Raw genomic sequence first — 23366 nt, 5'->3', positions numbered from 1 at the left:
CAACAGCAAGACCAACCAGCACAAGACATCTATTCTTTACGCTGGATAGCTTATTCATTAAAGAGATGGTTGGATTAAATGTTTCTTTTATTGTTTGAATACCAACATTGTTTTTATCTCATGTAGGCTTTTTCAATTTTTATTTTCCATTTCACGTTAAATTCTTTGTATATTATCCTGTGCTAATTATATCTTCATATTTGCAGAACAAGTCAAGAAATATAAAAGAACAAAATGCTATTTAAAGTATCAATATAGCCAATGTCACAGTGATACATAATATTAATCCTTTACAGAGCGCATTGAAAATCCTTTCAAAGTTGAGAATGTAACAAGCACATCTGCAAAAATATGTTGGGAAAAATCATTGGACTGCGCTAATGTGACTCTTAGCTGCAAACGTAAGACATTTCTAAGATATTTGAAAAGTTTATTATCTATCTATCTGTCTGTCTGTCTCTCTGTCTGTTTTTTGAAAGCAATGTTAATGTTGTCTTTTAGTGAGAGACTGGCAGTTCTTTACGTTAATTGTGCCAATTTGAGTGAGAGGCTGTTCAGAATTTCTGGGATTGCCAAACTTGGGACTACTGCCCCCAGCTCATTTCCTGAGTTTACCAACCTCGCACATTGCACGCTTCTGAAGATTTTTGAGGACCTGCTTGAAGGTCTGAAGGGGAGCCAAGAGTCTGGAAATGCTGCAGTCTGTGGGTCTGCTGTGAGCTGATCCCTTGCAGACCACCAGGGCAGCTGGCTCTGCAGGCTCCTGGATGGGGACAGTCCGTGGTCTCTGGTCTTGGTGGCCAGCTTAAGGAGTCAGCAGCCAGTGTGGTAGGGAAGATATAGGTACTGTATGTCCTCATGTGTCCCAGAAAAATGCATGAAGAAAGTTTAGGGATGCACGTTTCATGTTTCAGGGAGCTGAAGAGCTATGAAACCACTCCAAAATTCTGCCAGACTCCCATGAAATCTTTTGATTGTACGTTTTCCTGTTTGGAATATTATGATAGTTTATTGCAAATTATATTGAATAAATACGGTAGAGAAAATCCCAGTTAAAATGGTAGTACATACTTTTGGAGTTGTAAAAAATATTGCTGACTCTTTTTGTGTCCACAGCTTCATCAGAATCTACAGAAATAAATCAAGTTTGTAAAGAGCTGGACACTTTATTGCCCAACCACCATCACAAGTGCACTGGCAGTGTACTTTTCTTTGGTGAAATGATTGTCAACCAAAACTTCACTATAACAACAGATTATGAAGGTAGGTGTAATATTTATTTTTGCTTTATGTTCCACATATTTCTGGAAAACCCAGCTATGAATCCCACTATCTTGGTTTCCTGGGGCTGAAGATGTATTTGGAGCAGCATGCTCAGCTGCTCTCAGGTTCTCCTCCAACTCCTCCTGCCTGGTCTCCTGCCCATGCGGTTGTCCTTTGACTGCAGTAACAGACTTCCTTTCTCTCTGCAGCCCCAGTCTCAGTCTTCCAGTTTGATGCCTTCCTCTGCTTCTCTCAGAGATTGTAATTTATTTCTTTTTTGAGGATGAGAACATGGCCAAACGTCAGGAAGTTTGAATGAAGACCAAAAAAACCAAAACAAAACACAGACCTAGTCAAAAATAGGTGTTAAATTCTTGATTTGATGAAAGATGTGATAGAATAACTGCAAAGAATGTCTCCAGATAAAATGATGTGGCTTTCCAAAATATTGTCTTGGAAACAACTTAGCCTTTTTTTCTGAACTAAAAGGCAAATCAACCTAAATCAAGTAACTTACAAATAAAAATATAGGCGAAATGTTTAAAGTTTCTTGAACCTATAAGGAAATATTTAAAAAAGTATAATATTTGGAAATGCTGCACTATTTTACTAGTATGTGATATTGCTGTATTCACCTTGTCCTGAATTAATTAAATTTATGAAATTACTCTAATATGATGCTGTTACCAACACTCAGTTTATACTTACATACTTTGAATAAAGTAGACTATGAAAAATATCACATGCTGCTGGTATCTTTGCTTTAGTACCCGGTGAAATTTAATTTAGTCAAAGTAGGCAAAAAGAAGAATATTTTGCTTTTTCATTCAAACGTTTCCTTCCCTCCTCCCTCACATTGTTTTTCTTCTACAACAGCTCCAGGAGCAGCAGAAAACCTTACAACAAATAGTACTACCACAACTGTATCAGTCACATGGAAGGAACCTAGTGATATTTCAAAGCGTCCAATTCATGGCTACGAGGTGAACTGCAATGGCAAAAGTAAGCATATGCCCCTTCAGTATTGAATAATTCATTGCATATATTAATATTTTACGGAGCACAAAGCATGATGCACTGTCAAACTTAGTGAAATCTCTTCAAATTGTGAAGAATTTTATCTTTTTTTTTTTTACAGAAGTACTTAAGTTTCTTTCCTTTGAGGTTGTTCCAGTTGAACTCTGTGTGTATGCATTCAGTTTCCCATTTTAGGACACAACTCTGGCACACTTGTATTTTGTTCTTGTGCCTCTTGTATTAAGAATAAGTAGGCGAGATGATCAGTTGCCTGACCAGTTTGTGGCATCGTGGTCTATCTCAGAAAATGCTGCTCTAGCTGATTAGTATATTCTCTGAGAAGACAGGAACCTGTCTTTTGAGTAACAAAAATGTATGCAAAAGTCAGGGGTCCTAAGTGTGTTAGTATAGCACAGACATGTTTAGGAAGGTAAAGCCAGATGCTTATCTTCTACTAAATGATCACTCCTTGTAGATGTGGTGGTTTAGGCCACCTTATGTTTAGATGTATATATCTGAATCAATTATGCTGGGACCGCATTTTCCAAGTGTGACCTTTTCTTCATAACAAGGACTGGAAAACGAGGAATCTGATACATGATTCCAGGAACTGTATTTCAGGTTTAAGCTAGTCCTGGATTAATTCATTCTTTCTGTTCACATACTGCATGTTTTGTAAACCTGGACTGCCACAAGAACTGAAGGCTGTTGTACTCATATGCTCCCCAGACACAAATAACCTCTCTTATTGTCCATGGTGTACATTTGATCACTTTCCAAAAGGGTGGCAGCTCCACGCACCAGTGCCTGTGGCTGACATGGCTTGGCGAGTGTAGGGCACTAATGTACTGTGCTGGGGTGAGTGTCTGAAGCAGCCAGAAGGAAACAGAGAAAGGCCATCTCTCCCCAGTTCCCTAAGCCACCAGAGCCCTACCTGAAGTATAGGTAATAGCTTCTCTCATGTTGTTTCTTGTGCAATTCCTTTCTGTCCAGCTTGCCACTACCAGAGGCACGCGACGTCTCTTGTGCCATATCTGAACAGACTTGCCCAGTGTGTGGAATGACTAGCATCTGTCTACTAACACCTTCCCAAGCTGAATGCAGGAGAAATTATCAGCCTCTCTTTATCAATGCGTTTTAAGTTAGTTTTTAATTACATCCATTTAAATGACATACTGAGAAAGCAAAAACCAAAAGAAAACAAAACCCTAACTTTCTACCTTTTTGACCAGGCAATATATTTCTTCCTCTTCCTGAGCCTTCACTTAGTATTAGTTAGCATGCCAAACCAAACAAGTACAAGGTAATTAAAATACAAGTACACAGCAGTTGTTTCGAGTAGTTCTGATGAACTATAAGAATTCTTGTGCTCCTAACATAAATCTCATAAATTTCATTAATTAACTTAATTTTTCCTTTTTTTCTTAAAGAGATAAAATTAGTTGACACAACTAACTGTATTTGTGATGGATTAGAACCTTATACCAATGGTTCTGTATCTGTGACTCCATATGTGAACAGCAAATATAATAATAAAAAAATTACGGGAAAAATGGCGAGATGCAATTTTACAACAAAATCAGCAAGTAAGTTCCTTGTTTGTGAACTGTTATGAACAAAGCTAATACTAACACAGGGAACTAACACAAAGCTAATACTAACACAGCTTTCTTATTGTGCACTGTATTGTATGTATGTTATTACTTTTAGCCAAGGAGCTGATGAATATTAAAGTAATTTTATTGACACTTGTATCATTAGTGTTTCTTTTTTACTACTTAATATTAGCCTATTTTTATTATGCATGCAGTATTACTGTTCTTCTTATTTATACTACTTTTTTATTAAAAAAAATTGAATTTATTTGAAATTCTTGATAAGATTTTAGGAAGCATCATATCCCAACCTAAAGAAAAGATTCAAATAAAAGATAAAGAGAATTAAAAACTTTTTTTTTTTTTGGGGCATGAAAAATGCAAAGACATGGAGAACGTACCTTCTGTTCTGTCATTGCCTGTTTGCTCAAAGCAGATCTGTATCACACAGGCTACAGCAATACTGATGTCTGTAGTAGGTTGTAGTTTGTATTTACACACACACAGTAACACTTCTTTCGTGAACAGAACCAGACCCTGTGAGTGATGTTAATGCAACATTGACAGCTGATAATGTTGTAGAAATTAAGTGTAAAAGCCGGGGAGTGTATGGAGCAATGACAGTATTTGAATTGACTTGGGAAAATGATGGAACAACTGACACCAAACTAGATAAATGTGATTTTATAAAAAAAGATCTCTTGTACTTGACGAACTATACATTTTCGGTAAGTAGGCTTAATAAATTAAATATATAAAATATTCCTGTATTTTCATTGGGTAAGCATATCATACTTGATTTTAGGAAAAAAGGCACGTATGGTGTCAGATGAGTTAATCTATGCATCTGTAAGCCACAGAAGTAAAGAAGCAGCTATTACTTTGGAAATACAATGCAAATGTGCCTAGTCTCTTGTATGCTATTGCACATATGTTCTAACAGCATGAAAAATACAGGTCTAATAACTTGTTTTTAATTGTGACAGAGAGAAATTTGGGATTTCCGTAAGTTTTAAAATAGTTTCTTAAATGTAACTGATAATTTAGTGTTTAAAGCACATTTCATTTAATGAATGTGTGGCTGTCATTTCAGTCAGAAAATAAATATGGTATTTAAGTCTTGAGATAATTGCTCAGAAATAAATTGTTCAGAATTATTCACAGTGAAGATTTTTCATGCTTCAGGGACTAGTTAGCGTAAAGCAATTCAGATGCTTTCATATGTCCTTACAGAAGCCTCTTACAACTCAGTCCTTATTTCCATACAAAATATATCATCCTCTGTTTACAAGTTTTACTTTCCTGAAGGCCTCCTACTACATCGTCTTCTTTCAGGCATTTCACTCTTTTGGCATTTTTTGCTTGCAGAGCAAAATATCTTGTGTGATGGCCTTAATATTCCCTCTCAATAAAGTTTAGGTAAGAAAGTAATCAGTAGGAATTCCAGAGTTTCACTCATTTTCCACAGTCTTTACCTCATTTTTCTGTGTTTTCCTGAGGAAATGCACTATCAGAGAACTTGAGTAGTCTAGGTTTTGATCCAAGGTTTGGTCAGTATTATTCTGACTGGTTCTGCTCAGAAACCTTTGTGTTTGGGAAAGAAAAAGAGGATCCTGTAGGAGCAGATGCTTGCATTGCCCCCACAGTACAAAACCCCTTCATTCTTCTTAGCTTTTTGTACACCACTTGCAGCAAGCAGTTTCCCTTTCAGAAGAAACTGGCCTCTGCCTGGCTCCAAACCCTGGCTTCTGCTTCAAACTTATTTTGCCTAGTTCTGGAAAAGCAGAGAAAGCCTTATAGCATTAACTGGTAATGAAAGGATTCTGGGTCAAGTTATAGGACATTCAAGACAAAAACCCAAAGCACCCATGAGAGCTGGTGGATGCCATGGTTCCCATCTATCTACATCCTCAATTGTTCAAGGAATAAACAAGAGACTTTTTGGTTTAGTCATGTTTGGACCTAGAGAGCTGCGTTAGATTTCTGACTTTCATTATCTGAGAATATTCTTGCTTATTTTCTCTGCTACCTCTGCTGCTCCTCCAGATGTTGCCAGCTACTATGGCTTTCTTCCTAGCTGCAGAATTCAGAAACCACGAAACCCTGAACGCATCAGCCTTTTAGAGCAGAAGGTGGGAGCTGGGCCACAGCCCTCTGTCCTCAGGAGTGATTTTTCTTAAGTGATTGAGTATGTTCAGCAAGAACTCAGCCTGCAGTCAGCAATGATGCTGAAAGCCCTCCTCCTCCCCTTTTGGATGATTTGCAGCAGGAGAATATTACTATTAAAAACTATTCTTCAGTTCTGCTGATATTCACTACTGTCTAGTATTAAATCTTTAAGTTTATTAATAAGATTAATTTTTCTTCACAAGAAAAGTGTGAAGTATTTGACCTACAAACTTCAAGCTATCTATTAGATCTGATAAGAATTTCTATAAGGGAAATTTAAAAGCTTGGATAAATGTAAAATATATTGCAAATTTTAAACACATCTAAACAAAGTCAGAATTTCATCACCAGTTAAAGGACCCCAAGAAGGCAGCTTATTTTAAAGTTTATTTTTGCTTCCATAATTTAACCTTTTATAAATTACTTCCCATACAGGAACTTGCATTAAAAATATCCAATTCAGTTGACTATTTGTGTATTTACTGTTAAAGCAAATAAAATGATGATGTTTTATTATATGTTGCATGGATATTTTTCAGATTTGAGAGATTTGATTTTAGGTTGATAAGAGAATTTTTTTGAATATCGATTGTGCTTTGCTTTTTAAAAACACTGTGCAGAATTTTTTACTTGTTATATCTTAACATCTCTTATTCTCACTCATTGCATGCAGATCTTAGTGTTTAATGGAGAACACAAAGGACAACCAGTAAAGAGCAGTATAAAAACCAGATGTAAGTAAACATATGCAGCATTTTTACTTTTGGACTTTAGCATAGTATAGATTAGTATTGTAAACTGTGAATTTTGTTGCAATTATTCCTAAATAAATATCCAAACTTCCCATTTTTATAGTTAATTGTTGATCTGCATTTGAAAACATAATAATGTTGACAAGTCATTGACAACCGTTTAGAATTATTACATAGCTGTGGTTTCTTCAGGAAACAGTCAAAAGCAAATAGGAATTCATTTTGCAAATGAAATTATCCACTTCAGGATGATTTTCCTGCATTCAGATCCTGCTTTTCAGGAGCTGAACATCTGTGACTTGTCAGGGATTTCCAGCTCCCAGATCAAGAGCAGCTGAGAGTTCCACACTGCTCAGATGTACAGGTCTCACAGGGCAGGAGACAACCATGGTAATGCTGAGCCACTGAGCGAGTTGTAGCATTTTTACAGGTGGGTGTGGAGATTTTAAGTGAAAGTGTTCTTTATGAAGAAATAAAATTCCCTCCTTTTATGTAAGCTTAAAAGTTTTTGGCACTTTGGAATAGCAAACCTATACTAGCACATAAAAATAATTGTTTAGTTCTTTTCACTAAAAAAGCAACGAGCCCTAGGAGCCCTTTTTTTTTTTTTTAAGAGGAAAATAATCCTTAATTTTTAAATACCGTTAGTTCTGTATTGAAGAAATAATAAATTTATTCTTTTTCTGTTGCTAGACAATTCTAGAGCCCTAATTATATTCTTGGCATTCTTGATCATTGTGACATCAATTGCTTTACTACTGGTTCTGTACAAAATTTATGATCTTCACAAAAAAAAGCTTAGGTAAGTGTCACGTTTCTTTACCTCTTTTACATAAATGGGGGAGGCTTTCTGTTTTTTTCACAATATTTCCCAACAGGTAGTGAAAAAATTTTACAAATTTGATATTTAATTAGAACTGGGAAAGTACATTCTTTTACCTTTTAGTCCTTTCAAAAAAACCTCGATTTGAGCTGGTTTGTCTGGTAATGCACATGCAAATAAATAGATATAAAAGCTTTTTGCTATATCCTTTCTTGGGAAGCTCCAGAAAGTCTGGATTGTTCATGGCTCCTTAACATTTAAACTTAATATAATTATATTTTATATACATGTTAGTTTCTTGTCACTTATTTAGCAAGAGAAACAGATGGTTGGAGCAGTTGCTCCAATGACTCCAAATTAAAGACATGTTTGCTGCAGGTGATACAAACAAAATTATGCAAGTGGTTAAGCTTTTTGATGTGGTTCCCTTGTTTCTCCCCCTCAATAGTACTCAGAGTAGGAAGACAAGGATTCCAACCACCTCTGTACAGGGCCTGTAAGTCCCAGTGGCAGCAACTGTGTTTCACAGAGAGCTTGTAATGTGGTCTGCTGGTTATGAACAGTCTTGGTTTTCATATACAGACTTGCTCTTCTTTAACTCATTATCAAATGTATGTCTCACTGGTCAAAGCTTTTACAGTTTTTTTTTTTTTTTTTTGCTTCTTACAGCAGTTCTTCTGAAGGCACAAGCCTTGTTGAATGTGAGTATTTTCATATATTTAGCAAGTGGAAATAAAACTGCTTATGTGTCTTCTGTCACCTTCGGATTTTTTACATTCTAGGCTGTATATATAGATTATAGATATTAACATGTCAACACTTAATTTAGAGGAAAAATACCCAAAGCGATTTCAGTAAATGCATAACAGAGATATATAATACTTAAGTGAACTGAAATTTTAGTAAACTGAAAGTTCATCAGTGTCTGAAAAATTTTTATTTGTTATTTAATTACATACCAAATTTTGTTATCCTAGAACATGGTTGTGATATATTTAACCCTGAGAGTAAGTCCAGAATCAAATACAACTTCAAGAAGAATTTCTATTTCCTGTGCACCTTTTTCAAAGCAAGAATGTAAATGTAAGCCAGTCATTTTTTTATTGCAAAACTTTGAAGGCTTTCAAATCTCAAAGACTGAAACCAAACTTTATGTGAAACTTTTTGCACAAGATTTCACAACCTATGAAGAAAGACAGACTCACTCAATACCAGAAAGCTTCAAGAGAAAAAAAGTTCATGACGTTCAAGCCCACAGAATGGCGACTAATACTGTGTTGATATTCAAATCCATTTGCCTAGGCACACCGTTGTTAAAAAAGCATCTACTCAATGTAAATAAAAAACAAATAAATGTTTAATTAGAGATGTTAAAACTTGTTCAATCATTGCCCCATCTTTAAAGATATCACAGATTATTGCCTCTCAGAGTATAAATTGGTGAAAATATGGAAATGCAGTAATCTGTTGTACTACTGATGAGAAATGACCAGAATTGAAGTAGAGGACAGGGCCATTTAACTGTTGTGGATGTTGGGGCTGTTGCTGTGGACAATCGCCACTTTGTACAAAAGCACTGTTAAAGCAATGTCCTGGCATGTGGCCTTCTCCTGAGGTGTCTCCTGTCAGGCAGTAGAGCTGAACAAGTTCTGTTACGCCCAGGGCCTGTTTGCTCACGCCTGGCTCAGGCAACACCACTTTAAAAAAAACATTATGTTTTGGTTTAAAACATTATTTTTATTATTTTATTATTTTAAATTAGATGTGTCCTTTTATTAATTTACCTGACAATTTGAGAATCACATTTACTGAAACATAACTTACATTTTCAAAATCAATGATGATAAATGTTCAATGTGTTTACACAGTTAAAGATGATGACAAGCAACTTCTGAACATAGAGCCAATACCTGCAGAGCAATTGCTGGACACGTACAAGAGAAAGATTGCTGATGAAGGAAGACTTTTCTTGGATGAATTTCAGGTTTGACATTGGCTCAAAATATACCACAGATTTGTAGCCAACTGGTTAGAAGAATCTTGTTTAAGAGCATGTTTGAAGACTATGCACTGGTTATAACCAGTTTTATTTATTTATTTATTAATAAATAAAAACAATCCAGAAAATCAAGTGGATTCTCATTGAAGGTCAAATAGGCTTCAGTTAATTTTGCTATGAGGCTCTCCTCAGTATAAGAAGATGGCACTTTATTTCGATCCCGAAGATGTTTTTCAATAAAATTATAAAATACGTGATCTAACAGTTTCTCATCCTAAAACACCTTTTATGCATATTTTTAATACTCTGTCTTGTTGCATAGTCATAGGGATATGAAAAATATGTAATTGTGGAGACATGTTATTTAGATGAAGACAAAAGAAATTTGTTTATCTTAGATATAAGTAAAATATGAAGTAGTATTATATGACACATAATATTATCTTCCAGACTCAGTAGAGCCAAATTTCTTGCATATGCATTTGACTATAAGTAGAAGCTGTTTTAAATATATGCTTACCTGATAAAATAAACTTTGTATTTTACAGAGTATTCCTAGAGTTTTCAGTAAATTTTCAATAAAGGAGGCCAAGAAAAGCCATAATCAGAACAAAAATCGTTACATTGATATCCTTCCATGTGAGTATTTGTTACAAATTCTGCATGCTTTGTAAATATTTTTTCTCAGCGCCTTGAGATAATATAAATATTTGTTTTAAATTATTTAAACAGATGACGATAACCGTGTTGAACTCTCAGAAATCCCAGGAGACCCAGGATCAGACTATATCAATGCAAGCTATATTGATGTGAGTGACATCTATGTCAAAAAAGTCTTAGGCACTAATGATGAAATTCTGCAGCCTGTATATTTAATGCATCAAATACCTTCAAGTATTTCCATTTGTGTTCTTTCCATCTTTATAATGTATTTGGTATTAGTTGTCTGTTGCACACTGTATTTATGTGTAAAGTTGCAACCCTTTTAAATTGCTCATGCTTCCTTTTGAAAAGTTGACAATATTGTGCTTTTTGTAGGGCTTCAAAGAACCAAGAAAATACATTGCTGCACAAGGTAATTTTTAACCTTGGAAGAATGTGCCTTCTTTATTTGCCCATGATTTTTGTTAGAAAGTAATAAAATAGTATTAGTAAATTTAAAGAAAAAATGAAAATCTGACAATTTGAAATTTAATATGAAAAAGTAGCCAATGAGGTTTTGCTTAGGGAATTTTGTGAAGATGAATAAATTTTACTTTGAAGGAAGATTTCTCATAATATGTAATTATACACCAAAAGTTTTCAGATTTCACAGTAATGCAGTAAAGATATATATGAGACTTTTAAAATGTTGTAGCCTAATGCCAGCAGTTATAATGAAATGAAGTGCGTGGCTGTTATTTGCATGATTTCTGGTTAGCTTTTCAGACTGTTTGGCTAAACATGTTAATAAGGCAGGTCTTTTTTCATGTAGCTGCCCTCTTAAAAACTCCCTTCAAATATCTCCTGCCAGGCCCCAAGGATGAAACCATGGATGATTTCTGGAGAATGATCTGGGAACAGAAGGCAACAATTATTGTCATGGTGACTCGCTGTGAAGAAGGAAAGAGGGTGAGAAATATCCATCCATCCTTCCATCCATCTTTCTATCCTTCTTTTGTCTGAAAACAGAATGGGTTGCTGTGCTGCGGTGAATTACATTTTCTTCTTAGTACTTGGTTTTTATTCTTTTCTGTTGTCTCATTGTGAGAGAACCTATATTGGAAAGCATGCCAAAACAATGCGGCCTTATGACCTGTCGTATCATAAAATGTCTCTTTAGTCACAGCTGCCTGTAGCAGAGAGTGAGCTTCCAAATTACAGCTAATAAATCCAGAAAAGGGCTCAAAGCAGAATGTTAGCTCCTCACAGACATGTCATAAAAGGTTTGTATTTTATCCCGTGTATTATTTTCTGATATCCTGGTAACACTCACAGTAAATCCTGGACAGAATATTTATTTTTGTATCCATTGTCTTTGCCTTTCCTTTATCTGGAATATCAGGAGCTACTGGTTTGCTTTTGTTCCTAATTCCAGGTACATCATGAAGAAGGGTTATTGACGTTTTAACTGCTTTTAAAGATGAAAAGGTTAGCAGCATGCAGATTTACAGATCCCCAACTTGGCACTAAAGGCAGGCAGGAGCAACGTCCCTTACCAAAGACTGAAAAAGAAGCCACAAAAGTAGTTACAAAGTTTTCTACATCCTTCAGGCAACAGCAAAAGTAGTTGTTCACTTTTTTGACTAGTGTGCAGGATTCTCCACACACCCCCCACCCCCCACTTTATCTTCCAAGCTAGATTCCCTGGGCATAAACTTCAGCTCAGAGACCTGAATTTTTTTGATATTTGGAATTATGTAAGACTGACATCATTAAGCGTGACAGCCTTTTCTCACACCTGTGAGAACCTGAAAAAAGATACGGGCAGTTGCCATTTATTTTAAATCAGACTTTCTTCTAGTTCTCAGCTCTGCCACTTTGGTGTTTTACTGCTCACCTAACTTCGTATTTTCATAGAATAAATGTGCTCAGTACTGGCCAGCAATGGAGAATGGCTCCGCAACATATGGGGACATCATTGTGAAGATCAGTGGAAGTAAAACGTGTCCAGACTATGTCATTCAGAAACTACACATCACAAACGTAAGTTGATTCAAAAGTATAAGACTGACTGGAAATGGAATGTCTATCTGGAGTCTATAAGTGCTCCTAGACCACCATTATCTACCCTCATGATAATTGTACAGTGGGATAATTACAAATTCTGGTAATCTGAAGTGCTCTCTTTTATATGTCTGAAATCACATTAGTTGCTTTGTGCGTGGCTGAGAATAAAATTTGCCATCTAAGGCTAAATGCTTCTTCCAGGCCCTTTCCAAAAATATTTCAGTGAGAGTAAATGGAGAATAAGTTGTAGCTAAAAGCATTAAGACTCAAAGAGTAAATCTGCTGGCAGGTCTTCGACAAATAATTACAACTCAAAATTCCTATTCTGCTGTCTCATGTTGCATTAAAGTTTACTCAGGAAGCTGTGTGATTAAAAGAATGTTGTAACTTAGTGTAAAGACAGTGAGAATATTGAAGTGTTAATAGTTAATTCTTAACGGAGACATCACTCTGTGACTAGAACTATCTGCATTAAAAATGAGAGATTGCTGCAGGCTGAGGACTGATGTTTTTAGATCTGTCTGCACCCTGTGTGGCTTACATCATATCAGTATAGATAGAACTGATATTGGTTGTGGAATTTTAGAGTACTCCCTGGCAAGAAAGTGGAGACTTTTGCATTTCTGGTGGAATAGTGACATATATAGTTACCGAAACAACGGGAAATAACTGTGCCACAACTGGATAATTCAACTTTGAGTAAGAATTGGGGGTTTAATTGCTGAGGAAACACCCATATAGCCATAGTAACTCTTGGCCAGTAAAAGAATACCATTGAGGTGTGTTTCTTATTTTGTGTTATAATCATGGTTATCAAATATATGTCCTCTCTTTTAATCTACCAGCAACATATGAAAGTAGGACTCAAGATCTGATGTGACTTTAATCAAGTAACTTAAGAGAATCAGTCTCATTGAAAATCATAGTTTTTCTTGTATCTATGTTGAAATGGTAGAAGTCCAAGTTACAGTTTAAATTTAATTTTAATTTTTTTTTTTTTTTAAATCTGTTGTACTCTTAGCAGGCTACTCCTAGGAGACATAAAAGAATTGCCAATCTGTACCCTTTGAAGTAATCCAAATTATACACTGGCAAATTTATTAATGAATAGAATGGGGAGACATATTATACTCTGGATCACAGGCTAACCTGAGAAAGAGATCCTCTGTTGGTGCCGTGTCCTCTGTCGGAGTCGTGTATTCTTGATTCATGGATATTTTTTTATTAAAATTCATGGATTTTTTTTTATTAAAAATGAATATGAAAAACATCATAACCTGAGAGGTCATTGGGATTACAGCATTACAGCACATTGTTTGAAATTTCGCTTTCAACATTTGATGAATGTTGCCCTTACTTTTCTTCTGCTTTGTATTCCTCCTCTTGATTTTGGCTTTGTGTATAAAATACCCACACTTCACTTTGTCTAGGGAAGAGAAAGGACGGCTGGAAGAGATGTCACTCATATTCAGTTTACAAGCTGGCCAGACCATGGAGTCCCTGAGGACCCACATCTCCTTCTTAAACTCCGACGCAGAGTTAATGCTCTCAGCAACTTTTTTAGTGGCCCAATAGTGGTTCATTGCAGGTAAATATATACTATTTAAAAAAAAAAATCATGGTAATGTTAAATGAACATGAAGTGAAGCGTTTCAGAAAACGGATCTGGCGAAGGCATTTGGCTGATCCCAAATTTTCTGATTTGATTACTTGAGAGAGAGGCAGCCAAAGATGCACAAAAAGACTTGTTTTCTGAAGGATATTTAAGTTGATAAAATATGAGGATACATGGCCTTTTTGGAACGAGTCAGATAAATGTCAGGCTGTTCTGGCAATGACTGCCATATTTGACAATATATCCCTTACCGTCATTAAAAGTTATTTGAAAAAACAATGCATTGTTGTTTATGTTGCCAATTAGTTTACAGCAAGAACTGTTTTCATTTGCTTCATATCCCGCTGACTGCTCTCCTCAGACTGGTACTGGGGGATATCATTTCTTCCTGATAACCAAATCCATTTTTGCTTTTCAGTGCTGGTGTTGGGCGCACTGGGACGTATATAGGAATTGATGCCATGCTGGAAGGGCTGGATGCAGAAGGCAGAGTGGATGTTTATGGCTATGTCGTGAAGCTGCGTCGGCAGCGGTGCCTCATGGTCCAAGTAGAGGTATCTCACTAAAACTGTGGTCATTTAGAACTCTAACTCTCCTTTGCTAGGGCTTCAGCAGTATTTCTCAGAAGTGCAGTGGTCGGTCTTGAGTTCTACTATAGTTCAGTTGAAGTTGTTCACAGAAAACATAGCTCTGAAATACATTGAGAGAAAAATATTCAACACTTTTTTAGTTTTAGAAACTTCAGCCCTTTAAGTTGAGGTTTGAAAAAAAAAAAGAAAGCCAAGAAGGGCATTTTAGATTGATAATCCACCCTTTCACATAAAATTCACAAATGTAAAATTGAGCTTGAAGAGTCAAACTCAGTTTTCAAATTCTAAAAAATGTCTTTCTAGGTGGGATTTTCAGTTGAGAGTATAACAAAAATTACGGAGTGATGCAATCCATATTTTAAATGACTTAAGTGTTTTGCAGGTTTCTCAAATCTCAGCTATGTATTTATTGACTGACATAAAGTTTATTTGCAGAATATCTCATTCAACACACTAAATGTGTTCCAAAATGTCTAATTCAGAAGCCACTCTTATTTTTAATACGTGTATTAATACCTATTTAAAAGTAATTCTTAACACTAATAATACCATGGGAGTAATAGTTTCTTATAATGATTTTTAAAGTGATACTAATTTTTTTTCTACTCTTTAATATCTTTATTTTTAAATCATTCAAATGGGAAACACTAGTCACAGTACATCCTTATTCACCAAGCACTAGTGGAATACAATCAGTATGGAGAAACAGAGATCAGTCTCTCAGAACTACGTTCCTATCTTAACAATTTGAAAAGAAAAGATTCTCCGAGTGATCCTTCTTTGCTGGAGGCAGAGTTCCAGGTAAATAAGCATTGCTTCTAGGGCCCTTACTTCTCACATTAGAAAGTTCCTTGCACAGTAGTCATGAGGTAGAGAGACTGTACATAACAGATTGCTTCTTGTGCTTATTTTTCTGGCACAGAAGCAGTTTCTTTACCTTGAGGTAAATTAATGAAATTTTATTTCTGCTTCTGATGTTAATATTTTTAACAAAGATGAAGAGCATAGAGAGATTACTTGTGTCTTTGTGCATGATGTCCTGTGCCACTGTATGTGATATAGCAGGCATTTTAAAACTATAGTCCAAATGTGACCAAAGTTTAAAGATTTAAAGTAAGAAGTGAGGAACTCGCATATAAAGACTGAGTGTGGGTGATCCCGGGAACCATTTTAATCAAGCATAATACCAAACATCCTCTTACTTTAGAGATTACCTTCCTATAAGGGGTGGCGAACACAGAACACTGGGAATCGTGAGGAAAATAAAAGCAAAAATAGGAATCCAAACATAATTCCATGTAAGTATTTTCCATGAAATTTCCCTTAATTTATCTGTTATCTTCTGTAAAAAAATCTAATACATTTTGGAAAAACATAGGACAGTAAATTACCTTAATGGAGTGTATTTTATTAATTTTCCAAATACTGTAAAATTAGAAACTTTTCATAGTGTTTTAAAAAAGAAGATATGAGTTTTTAAAAAGATGAATTATTTGGAGTATATCAATTTATTTCAAATAGAGTGGCCTTTGTTCTGGACTCTGCTGTGAAAGGACTAGCCTTTTTCTATTGATTTTCCCTCCCTGCGCATGTGGGGACAGCCCCTCACCCTGCTCCCCAATGCTGTACCTGAGCAGCAATGTGACATGACAGTGACACTTTGTCTTGTGCAGATGACTTTAATCGAGTGCCAATCAGGCATGAAGATGAATGCAGTAAGGAGGGTGAACATGATTCTGATGATTCCTCCGATGAGGACAGCGACTGTGAGGAGTCAAGCAGATACATCAATGCTTCCTTCATAACTGTATGTATTTAGAGGGCCCACTATAAGTATTTTAGAAGAATTCAGAATACAGAATAAAACTGTATTCTAGCTTGAGCTCTTATTCTCTTATTGGGTTCAGAAATAGAATAGGATTTACCTGAATAATGGGGAAAGGTCTGACAATTGATTGACAAACCCATTTATAGTTTTAATCTTCAAAATCGAATACATTTTGCTATAGAAATAAGATGAATCTTTTTCCCTTACATGGTCGTAGACTGAGTAGAGTCTATAGTGAGACTAAGCACAGAAACACTTTGTGTTTGGGGTGCTTGTGTTATGTTTAGAACCACTAACTTTCAGACTGGCCTTGTGATAATATGTATTTCTGTTAGTGGGCACCTGCCTATGTACAAGTTGATCCATATTATTATTTTCCCTGTTAGTGAAATGTGAGTATAGTTACTCACATACACAAAACCCTACTAGAGAAAATTGGGGCCATCAGTTTTTTGGTATCATGTATACCTCCAAAAGAAGGAAACCAGTAATTGCTCAGTAATGAAATAACTGGTTTTAATGGAATTACTAGGTAAATCCAATTTATCTGAATCATTTAGAGTGCTGCACAGTTATGCTATCTATTAAAAGTAAATTTATTTTTACTTTTGAGTAGCCCACTGTGAACTGCCTGATTCACCAACTTTGAGTGGTATAAACTCATTTTCTTAGTGGTCAAACTAAACAGCTGTGTGGAATTAAATCATTTAGCCCTTAAAAATACGCTTTGCAGAAAACAGCAGGGTGAGGTCTCACTCTCTGCAGCATGAGTATAACTTGTTTTCAACCTCAAAGTGGATTGAGTTTAGTAATGTTTAGCCTGTAGAATTCCTGTAAGACCATTGCATACTGTGATAAGCATATTTTCCTTATAAACAAAAGGGTTCGCTAGTTTATTACACTGGGTAGTCTTTAAATGACAATGGGTTCTGCTGCTTGGCAATCACATTTGAAATGAATTTAATTAAAAAATATTGAAAATTTCTTTTATAGGGTTACTGGGGCCCCAAAGCCATGATTGCAACACAGGGGCCACTGTTGGAAACTATCTCTGACTTTTGGCAGATGGTCTTCCAAAGAAAAGTCAAAGTCGTTGTTATGCTGACAGAGTTGAAAGAAGGAGATCAGGTGAGGGCATCGTCTTCGCACTGGCATATTAATGGTCCTCTATATGCAAAGAAAACACTGCATTGCACTCTCACATTCTCTTCCTCCAGTTGTGTCTTTTGTAGGATGAGGAATTTGGATTTCTAATATGATTTGTTGTATTATTTACTTCTTGATTTACTTTCTAATGAATTTTTGAGGGAAACTGTGTATGATGCCATATCTTAAAACACAATGACACTCCTACCGCTTTAAAGTCAATATATTCTCTAAGTGCATGTGGAAGAAAAGAGGTTTGAAGAATGAGCACTGACTTGTAGTTTTACCCATTTTAGGAACTCTGTGCACAGTACTGGGGAGAAGGAAAACAAACTTATGATGACATAGAAGTTCAAATGACTGATGTCAACTGTTGTTCTAGCTATACCATACGTGCATTTGATGTTACACATCTGAAGGTAAAAGTTTGTTGGCAAATTCCAAAAACAAGTTTTAAATTTGTTTCACCATTATAAACTTAGCCTAAAGAAAGAGACAGTTCCCTTTGCACAGCTGCACAATATTTTTCCCACACTAATTTTCTCTTCCAGACCAATAGTCAGCCATAATAAATGCTATAAATTAGATCAAATTTTGCAAATAGTGAATTGCTGAGATGATGTTAGTGAAATCTGAAGAGGTTAGCTGTCTTTTGTACTTTGAACAAAGCTTATATCTCATATTCATAAGGTAGAACTCACATCTACATGCAGTTTCTCACGAATTTTATTTATTTATTTATTTATTTATTTATTTATTTATTTATTTATTAAATCAGCTGCAAGAGATGTAAGACATGAATCTTTATTTTAACCTGAACATTTACTATATCTCCACTGCTGATTTTCAGATGAAAGAAACACAGAAGGTGTATCAGTATCAGTATCACAACTGGAGTGGCTTCAATGTTCCAGAAAACCCCAAAGATTTGGTCAGTATGATTGTCAACCTAAAACAAAAAATCCCGCGAAGAGCAGTGACTGAGGACAACAGGAGTATCCGCAGCGTCCCGCTCGTCATCCACTGCCGGTGGGTCTGAATTCAGTACATAGCCCTTAATTCTGGATATAGGTAGCAAACACAATTTCGGGATGCCTACCTTTTCCCACTCGCCTTTCCATGTGTCTGGAGAATTAGTCCTCCAGAAGATTCCTCAAATTGCTGAAGCCTGACCTCCTTACTGTAGTGCAGAAAAGTGAGCACACTTCTCTTTGGCCAGTGTGGGTGTGGAGTACAAGGTCAGAGCTGACCGCTCTTGCCTACTACACACATTTTGAGAAGAAATGCTAGGTCAGAATAAAGTGGTAGCACACTGCTAGTGAGGATCCAACAGAACTTTTAAGTACTTTTTTTTTGTTCCAATACATAAACTCCCTTTTTTTTAGGCCCATTTCCAGGAATAGCCTTGCATATCATCTAAAACAGGATAATCTTGCAAATAATTGTTGAGACTGTAAATGCAAAGCTTCTAATTTCTCTCTTACCCCTGAAGTGGCCTCATGAGATCCAGGTAGCCCTTAGAGAAACTATGTCTTGTATGTGTCCTAGAGATATTCTTAACTGTAGCAATTTGCAGTCCAGTTAAAAATATTTTGGATATGTAATTCATTAGGTAGACTAACATTTAGCCAAAGGACTTGTTATTTTTAACTTTCTATTTGCGTGTATATTTTACATCCTCTTCTAGTGATGGATCACAGCAGACTGGTGTATTTTGTGCTTTAATGACTCTTCTGGAAAGTGCAGAAATAGAAGAAGTAGTAGATATCTTCCAAGTAGTAAAAGCTCTTCGTCGCACCAGGCTGGGAATGGTCTCCACCTTTGTAAGTAAAACTTATAAAGTAGCATAAAAAATTGAGATTGTCTATCATGGTCACTAAGATCCTCGTGACTTTATGCATCATTTCTGCATAGGGAACACTAATACTAGTCAGGACATTCACCGCTACTTGGGAATTGTCCATTACTGAATAACAATAAAAGAATCTGTGAGATGTCCAGAGCTGAAATTCTATAAGACCTTTTTGGAAGGGTGTATATGATAAAATTAAAAATTACATATATTGATGTTACTGCAATTTTTCATAGATGTACGTGCACAGTGTGCCTTAACTTCCACAGAATTAGGAGGCTAACTCCGTTTCACAGGGTAGCAGCCATCAACTTGTGTTGTTTAAATCACTCCAGAGGAATTGTGTCTTTGTGGCGCACACTGTGCACTTACTGACAAAGTAGACCTAGGTGTCATCAATATGAGAGAGGTTATTGGATGACTTTTCTTGAAACATTGCAATACATGTTGTTTACTGCTTAGGTACTCTAAAATCCCCCTATTTTGGGGATTTTGTTAATGAAGAGGGTGCTGAGTAACTCAACTGGGAACACCTGATGCAGGCAGAGGGGTGTTATGTACGTATGAAATCAAAATAGATCATACAAGCAACACTCTGTACACCAAAAACTGTAGAGTCTGCTTCATATGCTGTGTTGCGTGTTCAGCTATACGTTACATTTCCAAAATGTAAGGAAACAAAGAGGTAGTTTATTCTTGGGTTCTGAGTATTCGATTTACACTAACTTCTTCTCTCTATATTTAAGGAACAATACGAATTTCTGTATGACACCATTGCCAGTACCTACCCTGCACAGAATGGACAAATAAAGAAAAACAGACAGCAGGAAGATAAAGTTGAATTTTGCAGTGAAGTAGAAAAAACAGATCAGGAAACTGATTTGATCACTATTGATCTTACCCCACCAACACCAGAAGAAAATGAGCCTTCTGAAGTACATGATGATTCTAAGGCTGCAGATAGCACTAAGGGAACAGAAAGCTCTACAAATGGCCCCACAACTCCGGTCATAACTTAGAAGTGATTCTAAAAAAAAAGTGCTTTTTCAAATGCAAAAATTTTTCAACCAAATATGGAATATAAGATTTCTTCCTCTTCCCATCTTTTTTTTGGAAACGTTTACTATTATATCAGTTTTTCAAAGGTACAAATTTAAAGTAATACTTGAAACTTGTAGAGAGTGAAGAACTGTGAAAGTTTATTTTTTTGTGTAGATTTGCATTTAATACTTCTTCAGAAACTTTTTCACTATTTTTATACTTTTTCTTTTAAAAACATGTACAGTGTAATACTATGCGGAGCAGTGGGAAGGAAATCTTTTGACTTCTGTAACAAGGGGAAAAGCAACTCAGAACAACAAGATTAGTGCGTTTGCAGAACCAGATCTGTCTTCAAAACTATTAGCAAGTAAATTAGCCTAATTAGTAAGCATGTATTCTAGCATTTCAGGAGGGCTGACTAAGTATTGCTTTAATAATACTCTGCGAAAGTTGTGGGACCTTGCAAACAGTTTTAAGAGCTTATAAGTATGTCACATGGCAATTCCAAGGAATTCAGATTCATGGAGAATCTGCAAGTCCTCCTATATCAACGTGGAAAAGAAATCTGTGCATTTTTCCAACTCGCCTCAAGGTGTCCTTATTACTCCACGTATATTAATCTGAGATTTCAACGCTAGAGTCAAAGAGGAGTTCGGAGATTGGCATTTGAATGACTGCAACGATTCTGATAGAAAACATATTTTGTTTATTCTTAGAACTTATAATACTGCATGCTTGCATATCTGTTTGTTAAGCCTACTGTTATTTAAAGGGACTGCTTCCATGAATGCCTCTGACCTGTTTTCAGAATCGGAAAATACTTAGGTGCTTTTCCTCCAAACCTTGTAGATTTTAATCAGTAGAGGATTTTTTTTTGTTTCATTATGAGGTTTTATATGTTACAGTTGTGATATTTTTACTATTTCTTGTTGGATTTCAACCTACTGTTTTTAGAACAAATAAAAATGATAATTAATACATTACAAGTGGAAATAATTTTGTTCTATTGGACTCTGCAAACTGATAATTTTCTTCTAAATGCAAAAATCTTGTGCTCTCCCATAGAGGGATAAAAATTAGAAATTTGAATAGGAAAAACCACCACTTAATTCTATAAAACTGTGAATGAACCCAGGTAAGTGTCATGATTCTCTCGTTATAGAGGAAGGAAACTTAATTTTCTTTTGCATTAAGTTATTAAAGGAACAGTCACTCAACAGATTCAGCATTCCTAATTTATCACTGGATGTCCCTTGTTTTCCCTTACAAATTATAGCTGAAAATAGAGAGCAATGTATATATTTGGTCACACTTGGTTAAAATAATTTAACTTTGGTGTTCCTTTAGATCAAATATTTCTTTCACAATTAGCTCATACAAGCTCTGTCTGGCAGTCTTACTTGAATCAGTGGCAGCAGTTACAGAGGTGGTGGGATTCTCCTTGCCTGTCACTCGGATGGCCTTTCAGCTGAAGTTGTGCTAGGTGCTAAACTAACACAGCCAAGGAGGTGGCCTGTGCAGGCAGAGCTCTTGACACTAAATGGGAAGATAATCTAAAAAAACTGTAGGCCCAAAGCCTGTAGACTATTTTTAGAGGAACATATCGAAATTGCGAATTTAGCATAGCTTTGAAGATCAAAAGGATAAGGAGTCTTGAATGCAGATCAGCTCACTGGTGCTTTGCTGCTGTAAAGCCTCTCTAGCTAGTTCAGATAGTAAAATAAAGAGTTCTGTGCAGCTGCCTGTTGTGAGAGTGTGGAGATGGAGACTAGTCACACTTCTGGGAATAACTTAATACTTCCAAAATAAAAAATATGGCCCAAATTTTCATTTTGTGTAAATCTGAGGACACTCCTACAGTTCAATTCATTGAAAGATGCTTTTGTAGCTTTTTAAGTTCCTGCAGCATCTGAACTGTAAAAATTCTGGAGGATTTTTGTATGCTTTAATTGTTCTCTACAATGATTTCAATGCTCTATTGACTGTATATTTTAAAAAAAATTCCATACCACATTAATACTTGATTTGTGCATGTATTTTGAAAGAAAATTCTTGAACTATATTAAACTTTGCCTCATGCATGTCTTCATTATTAGCCTAAACAGACACAACATTAAAACCATCCTCATATGCCTAGTGTAAACCACTTTTGGACTAAAATTCATTAGAGTCACAAGGGAATAAACTGAGCTCTTGGCTTTTAATTATTTTCAAATGTAATAACACTTTGTACAATTAAATCTCATTAAATCCCAATGTGGCAATTGAAGGAGTCTTAACATAACTTAGAAGTTCTGTTTGCTTCTAGGAACTCTCTATGTATGTACCAGGCATGGTTTTTTGCCTTCTCCATTGTAATTTGAATTTCAAACATCCACGAGGTGGTGATGTAGAGCTTGCAGAAGGTGGTGATGATGCTGGATGCTCCATAGTGACTTAGCTTATTCACTCGTAAGCTTAGTCTTACAGCTCCCAGGAACACAGTGCAGCATATGACAGGTGAGGCATGAAGCACAAGCTAATAAGCTTTGCTAGGAAACTGCCCTGGCTTTGTTAGGACAAGAACAATATTGTAGCAAGCTGGACACCTTGCATAGCTTAGAAATAACCCTGCAAAATAAGATGGAAAAAGTTGATTTTCTCAAGTAGAGCTAAGCTGCAAAAAAACTGCTAACCACGTCCTCAAGCTAAGAGTTAGCTATTGCTCAAAAGTGTTTTATAATCTCAAGTCCAGGATAAAAATAACCAAGCTGGGATAAAAATAAATAAATAAAATAATATAAAAATAATATAAAAATAATATAAAAATAATATAAAAATAATCAGCTGGGAGAGGACTTGGAGCAACAGATGAGGATAATCAAGGGCTTATGTGACCAAAGGAACCGGATTTCCCCATAATTTGCCACGTGGAGGCTGATAGAAAAGTGGGTATGGATATGTGACCATGCTGTGTCAGCAGAGTCT

At 35.8% G+C, this 23366-nt stretch overlaps 1 protein-coding gene across 11 annotated transcripts in view; it reads left to right on the top strand.

The window, feature by feature from the left end:
* Window positions 1-21377, top strand: part of PTPRC (protein tyrosine phosphatase receptor type C) — a 65623-nt gene extending 44246 nt beyond the window's left edge. For all 11 annotated transcript variants that reach the window (XM_054072775.1, XM_054072771.1, XM_054072770.1 and 8 more), the window contains 24 exons: window positions 297-401; window positions 1117-1263; window positions 2140-2265; window positions 3711-3866; window positions 4404-4603; window positions 6718-6778; window positions 7490-7598; window positions 8289-8320; window positions 9488-9603; window positions 10167-10257; window positions 10351-10427; window positions 10657-10693; window positions 11132-11229; window positions 12178-12303; window positions 13758-13915; window positions 14361-14496; window positions 15184-15333; window positions 15740-15830; window positions 16206-16339; window positions 17354-17488; window positions 17803-17925; window positions 18357-18535; window positions 19194-19329; window positions 20105-21377. In XM_054072775.1, coding sequence (XP_053928750.1) covers window positions 297-401; window positions 1117-1263; window positions 2140-2265; window positions 3711-3866; window positions 4404-4603; window positions 6718-6778; window positions 7490-7598; window positions 8289-8320; window positions 9488-9603; window positions 10167-10257; window positions 10351-10427; window positions 10657-10693; window positions 11132-11229; window positions 12178-12303; window positions 13758-13915; window positions 14361-14496; window positions 15184-15333; window positions 15740-15830; window positions 16206-16339; window positions 17354-17488; window positions 17803-17925; window positions 18357-18535; window positions 19194-19329; window positions 20105-20377 — 2996 coding nt within the window. In that variant the 3' untranslated portion in view covers window positions 20378-21377. The remainder of the gene's footprint in view (window positions 1-296; window positions 402-1116; window positions 1264-2139; window positions 2266-3710; window positions 3867-4403; window positions 4604-6717; window positions 6779-7489; window positions 7599-8288; window positions 8321-9487; window positions 9604-10166; window positions 10258-10350; window positions 10428-10656; window positions 10694-11131; window positions 11230-12177; window positions 12304-13757; window positions 13916-14360; window positions 14497-15183; window positions 15334-15739; window positions 15831-16205; window positions 16340-17353; window positions 17489-17802; window positions 17926-18356; window positions 18536-19193; window positions 19330-20104) is intronic.
* The last annotated feature ends 1989 nt before the right edge of the window (window positions 21378-23366 follow it).

The sequence above is a fragment of the Cuculus canorus genome, chromosome 8 (assembly GCF_017976375.1).
Source record: "Cuculus canorus isolate bCucCan1 chromosome 8, bCucCan1.pri, whole genome shotgun sequence".
In the NCBI taxonomy this organism is placed as follows: domain Eukaryota; kingdom Metazoa; phylum Chordata; class Aves; order Cuculiformes; family Cuculidae; genus Cuculus; species Cuculus canorus.
The sequence above is the reverse complement of the archived record's forward strand: the minus strand, read 5'-3'. Positions and strand labels throughout refer to the sequence as shown.